General features: G+C 38.4%; 1 protein-coding gene across 1 annotated transcript in view; it reads left to right on the top strand.

Annotated features, from left to right (window-relative positions):
• LOC143018148 (uncharacterized) overlaps window positions 1-5,805 on the top strand; it is a 7,659-nt gene extending 1,854 nt beyond the window's left edge. The window contains exons 2-7 of the mRNA XM_076173284.1: window positions 2,791-2,890; window positions 3,061-3,150; window positions 3,268-3,591; window positions 3,688-3,780; window positions 4,276-4,395; window positions 4,497-5,805. Coding sequence (XP_076029399.1) covers window positions 2,795-2,890; window positions 3,061-3,150; window positions 3,268-3,591; window positions 3,688-3,780; window positions 4,276-4,395; window positions 4,497-4,712 — 939 coding nt within the window. The 5' untranslated portion in view covers window positions 2,791-2,794 and the 3' untranslated portion in view covers window positions 4,713-5,805. The remainder of the gene's footprint in view (window positions 1-2,790; window positions 2,891-3,060; window positions 3,151-3,267; window positions 3,592-3,687; window positions 3,781-4,275; window positions 4,396-4,496) is intronic.
• Window positions 5,806-6,241: the final 436 nt, after the last annotated feature.

Genomic DNA, 6,241 nt, shown 5'->3' with positions numbered 1-6,241 from the left:
CAGCAAAAAGAATAAGTAGGAGGGAGTTATAAAAGAAGAAAAAGAAACATTGGGAGGGTGGTAAATAGGCAGACAAAGAGTGGCAGGGGAGAGAGAAGGAAAGGGGTGGAGTGTTCGGGGTTTAGGGAGACGGAGGTGTGTGGAGCGGGGGTTTGCTGGGGAGTTTAGAGGGAGTTAGGAATGAAATGGGAGTGGGTGGTGAACGGAAATGTGGGTGCTAGGGGGAGTGAAGGATTCTTTATTCTCTTGGGCTCCCTGATGACCTAATCCACTTATGTAAGATTGCGTGTCTCCTTGGAAGTGGGAGGACGTACTTGTGTTAGTGCGATTCACTGTGGTCTTAGATCACGTGTTGGACTTGTGATAAGACCTCAAGGTTCACATATAACCCGATTTAGGGTTAATGCTGTGAACTTACACACACACACACACACACACACACACACACACACACACACACACATGCAAATATCGTACTAATATTCAAAGGAGGGGACAAAGAAAATCCAACCAACTACAGACCGGTCTCCCTTACAAGTACAATAGGAAAAATATGCGAAAAAATTATTAAAAGTAAATGGATTAAATATCTGGACGAGAACAAAATACTAAATCCAAAACAATTTGGATTTAGACGTGGAAGATCATGTGCCACAAACTTGATATACTTTTACTCGAGGCTAATAGAAATAATTCAAGAAAGGGACGGATGGGCAGATTGTGACTTCTTAGATTTACAAAAAAGCATTTGACAAAGTACCACACAAAAAGCTACTAAGAAAAACTGAAACAATGGGTGGAATACAAGGAAAGTTATTGAAATGGATGAAAGATTTCTTCAATGGGAGAAAAATGAGGGTGATACTCAGAGACAAGAACTCAAATAAGGAAAAAATTATAAGTGGAGTCCCACAAGCTCTGTATTGGCTCCGATAATGTTTGCCGTATATATAAATGACATGGAGAAAGGGTGTGTAATATATGAATTCTTTGCAGATTATGCAAAACTACTAAAGAGAGTAAGTACAGAGGAAAATTGCAAATCACTACAAGAAGACCTGGACAAAGTCTGGAAATTGAGTCAGAAGTGTGAAGTGAATTTCAACATTAAGAAATGTAGTATAATGGAATTTGGAAAAAAGCAAAAGCAGAATATCGGGACAATATAAAATTGGTACAAAGGAAGTTAAAAAAGTCAACTCGGAAAGGGACCTAGGAATAACTATCACAAATAACATGACACCAGGCAAGCATGTCAACAAATTAGTCGGGGAAACTTTCAATTTATCAAGATCAATGAAAGTGGCCTTTGATTACATGGATGAAGAAATGGTAAAGAAAATATTATTTACAATGATAGGACCAAAATTGGAGTACGCTGCGACACTATGGACACCTAGTACCAAAAAGAACATAAAGAAATTAGAAAGAATTCAAAGAGCACCGACAAAGATGGCACCAACACTCTCCAAATTGACATACGAACAAAGATTGTCCAAACTCGAACTACCAATCTTGTAAGAAAGAAGAGAAAGAGGAGACCTACTAACCATCTACAGAATTATGAGAGGGATGGAAGTCCTTGATAGAGATGACTTGCTAAAGTGGGATAGGAGAAAAACAAGAGGACTTAAAAAGAAACTTGAAAAGGATAGTTACAGAAGAGATCTGAAAAAGAATAGCATCCAACACAGAATGATAGATATCTGGAACAAACTGAATGAGAAAACAGTGAGTGCAAAAACTATACAAGAATTTAAGATCAAACTGGATGCTGAAAGATACAAAAGCGGGTCAATACGAGCATAGCTCTCATCCCGTAAAATACAACAAGGTAATTGCACACACACAACTCCTTGCCAACCAGAGTTGGGGTGCCGGCTCGCAGTGCAGTAATGCTGATTTTTTTTTTTTTTTTTTTTTTTTGTCAGTCCTAGGGGGGTATTTGAACTCGGATCGCTGAATTAGTGTGTGTGTCTGTGTGTGCGCGCGCGTACGCATGCGCGTTCTTCGAAAGGTTGAGCTTCTGCAATATCCTATGCAAGACGCCCATGGTCTCTTGAGGGAACACAACTGCAGAATGAACAGTGTCAACACAGAAGTCATCATCAAAGTCACTAATGGACACGTTATGATCTGCTGAGGGTCAGTGAATATGAGAACAAAAACAACATTTTACGAATTAAAAAATGTCCTTTTGACCTTAACAATCATGGTCTCTTCTACACTGTTTCATCTCCTTTTGAGCAACTCATTGATGGACTCCATTTCAAACATTTTGCATTTTAGAAGGGAAATTAAATTTCCACGCTTAACTCTAGTCGTATATTCTGTTTAGACCTTTCTGCAATAATTTGCAATCATTATCTTCTATTCTCCTCGTGATCTTTGCATCGTCTGTAAGCGGATTACTGGTTCTTGTGGGACTTCTCTGATTACTGACCTTTAGTACTGTTCTTACGTATCTGTCTATCAGGAAGTTTTTTCAACCATTCCATTAAATTTGTTTTTTGTTCTTTCTTCCTCTGCTGCATCTCTTCCTATCCAACCATTTTTATTTGTCTTTATCTTCTAATTTTCGTGTGTGTGTGTGTGTGTGTGTGTGTGTGTGTGTGTGTGTGTGTGTGTGTGTGTGTGTGTGTGTGTGTGTGTGTGTGTGTGTGTGTGTGTGTGTGTGTGTGTGTGTGTGTGTGTGTTTGTTTCCTTGCACACTACATAACCAGTTTCCTCGTATCTAGAATAACCTGCCACTTGGATTTGTCTCAAACCTTAGCTTCTTTTCTAAAACAGGAAGATGCGTCCACTACTGCTCTTATGTTTGCTGGGGTCGGCCGTGGCCAACTTCGGGATGATCCCTGAACGGCTTCTGAAAGACTACACCTACGAAACGGTAAGACTTCAAGACTCCTAGCCTGTTCCTCCGTCGATAATTTCATCAAAAATACTTTACCTGCCCGTCAATAAGATAAATTCACAATCATGCGACTAACTGTATACTCTATACTGATATTAGCCTCCAATTTTGAGATAGTTTCTTTATTTTTTTTCTTGTGACCACAGATTCTGTTGAATTGCTTTGGGGAAGAAATTATGGATAAGTACATGGACAAATTCAAAATGGCAGGTGTAGCGTGCTACATGAAGATGAACGTAAGTTTTCTTTTTTGTGTACGAGAGTCCCACGTGTTCCACATGAAGAAGATAAACACAATCAATACATATTTATGAATCTCTAATTTTGTACTGCCTTCGTTCCTCGTTCCTTAGGCTGGTGAGCCCACTACCCACACCCATGAACACACCCACGAGGATGGGACAGTGCACACCCACGAACATACTCATGAAGATGGACAACTAGAAAACCACGATCACGTTCATAAAGAGGAGACCGTGCAGCAAGAGGGGCAAGGAGAAGCCCACAGTCAAATACATGTCAGAGCCACCGAGTCCGTGGCGGCCCTACCCGAATTCTTGTTCCCCCAGGACGCGCAAAATGTCAATATTAAATACGTGGCCTTACCTTTCCACTACCACTACGCTCTAGGACAGGGACAGAGGGTTGTGGGTGGTTATCCTGCACAAGACAGAAAGGTAAGTCAGTTCAAATATACATGTATGGTGTGTACAAATAATCTAATCCCATCTTCGTATCCCCCCGTATGAAATATTCACTTTGATTTCTCACAGAAACGCCACGCTGACCACGAAGAACCGAGCTACGTCGATAAGATCATAAATAAGGTGGAGTTAACGAGATGCACTCTGCAGGAACTGGATTTCGTAAGTTTTTTTTTTTGTTTTGTTTTTTCGCGCGCGCAAGTCGCTGGCTTTCATTTCACTTGAGTCCTGTGACGTCATGTCGCAAAGTTCGAAGTTTTAACGTTCATTTAGAATAAACATCAACGCAACATGATACAACGTCTATCACTTCATTTACTTCTAACCACTGTATTTTAATAACCTAATATTTTTCCCAACATATTGCCACCCCCTCCCCTCTTCCGCCCTCTCATAACTATCCCCAAATCAGACCTTGACAAAGGCATCCACAAAACCGTAAACGTTTACAAGTGTTTGCCATCAACAACATTTATTAGTTCTACACATTTGTTATAATTGATATCCAATAGGAAAGCTATTTACGCTCGCATTAATTTTTATTACATGACAAAATGCGTAAAAGATCCAAATATTGTTGGAGAAGATAAACATTTACGGTCTTGTGGCTGTCATGAGGACGCCTTCACTGATTCATTACTTGTTCGTTAACGTCAGGTTGATGAGGAAGGCCAGCCGAAGACAGAAGGCATGAAGATGGCACTGGATGAGTTCAACGTTTCATCCAACCTGAGGGCTGACCTTTACGAAGCCGTGGACTATTGTTATGATCTTGCAGTAAGTAGATCGACTTCTGTAATTCATCAACAGAGATTTAAACATATACGAAAATGATGGAGGCCAAAATGAATCTTAACTGAGAATATTTTCGTCCCCAGAAATGCCTTCCAACTGAGAAAGCCAAGCATCCTCTGGTGCAGAAGTTAGGAGGGATGGTGGCTTTCATGAAGTGCATCAAGGAGAGGGAGATTATGGTATGCATGAGGCAGGATTTCATCAAGAATGCATACAAGAAGGGCCTTGACGGCAGCGACGCCAAGCTCTTTGAGCTCATAATGACCTTCGGCGAAGGCGACGATCCAGATGTCTTCTAAAGAAGTCGTTGAGGACACGCCACGTTCTTGTATTTTTTTTTCCCTAATTTCGTTCTTAGTTATTAGTAGCTTCTTCGACCTACAGACGATCCTCATGGGGTACCAAACCTGTTTCTCATAGTAATGAAGCTGACTAGTGATATCCAGGATAAAATTTGGTGATCATGTCATCAATGAAGCCAGAATTCATCCAGGTGCTTGGATGCATCGTCTAGATCGGGGTGACGTGTTTCTGGACTTCTTCCCTGGAGAAATGTGAAGTGACTTAGATTTCTTCTTAGCGTTGGTAGAGACTTAACCCTTTAGATCCGTGGTTCCCAAATTGGAGGTAAATCACCCCCCTGGGGGTTAATTTAAAAATGCTCGGAGTAATGGAGGGATGATAAAAAAAATAAGAATTCTGAAAATTATGAAGTCAAGAATTCCTCAATTAGCTTCAAGCATGCAACTCCATCCATCTCACTGATGTTCTCGACATCTTTGGCAATAGTCATTAAAGATGAACAATGTTTAAACACAATAAACGAACGAAAATATCTCTAGTATTTTAATTTAGCCATATATATCAGTGTTGACATTTGTGAAAGGTGGTAACATGTTTAATGTGGCACGGTAACCTGGGTAGCAAGCTGAAAATGTTTGGGAACCACTGATCTAGATCCTGCAGAAAAGTATACATTCTCGTGGTGAGTCAGTCAACATCTCGTACAAGACAGGAATGCATGAAATACTGGGTCATTTCTCCATGGTTGTCCATCCGCTCCTAAGATCTCAAAGGTAGACGGAATGCAAACGCGGTTGCAAGGATACCATTGTCAGTAATTGGAATTTGTTTGATCTCACTCTATTTTGCAGTTATGGGTAGGAATTACAGACGATGGGGGAAGATTCCAGGAACGTATACAAAGTGGTTATGGTAATAGGGATTTTGAGTGTATTTTCAATTTACATTGGCTGGAACGGTACATTAGGAGATAGTGTTTTTCAGTTATATTCTGAATCAGAAATAAAAAGATCACTACCGTGCTTTAGTCTATGGGTCTTGTCATTTTCAATTTACACAATAAATTTAATTTTACCACCACTGAATAAAGGTATGAAACTCTCCTCTAGCACAAAATCGAAAACACGGTTTTGAGGACGAGACAAAAAATAAATAAAATAAAATATAAAATATAGAATAAAATTTAAAATAGAATATAAAATAAAATGCAAAATGGTATATAAAATAAAATATAAAAAATATAAAAATATGAAAATATAGATATATTAAAATATTAAAATATTAAAATATTAAAATATTGAAATATGAAAATATAAAAATATAAAAATATAAAAATATAAATAAAATAATAGAATCATAAAACAATAAAAATGTGAAATGATAAAAATATAAAAATAATCAAATATAGAAATAATAAAATATAAAAATAATAAAATATTAGAATATAAAAACATGAAAATATTAAAATATAAGGCACATCTAATGTGTCTTAGCTGCAATGATATCTTGCATAATATGGTTTTCT

Source organism: Oratosquilla oratoria, chromosome 34, assembly GCF_046742065.1.
Source record: "Oratosquilla oratoria isolate Oo_2021 chromosome 34, ASM4674206v1, whole genome shotgun sequence".
Classification (NCBI taxonomy): Eukaryota; Metazoa; Arthropoda; class Malacostraca; order Stomatopoda; family Squillidae; genus Oratosquilla; species Oratosquilla oratoria.
This window is presented reverse-complemented; position numbering and strand designations above follow the sequence as displayed.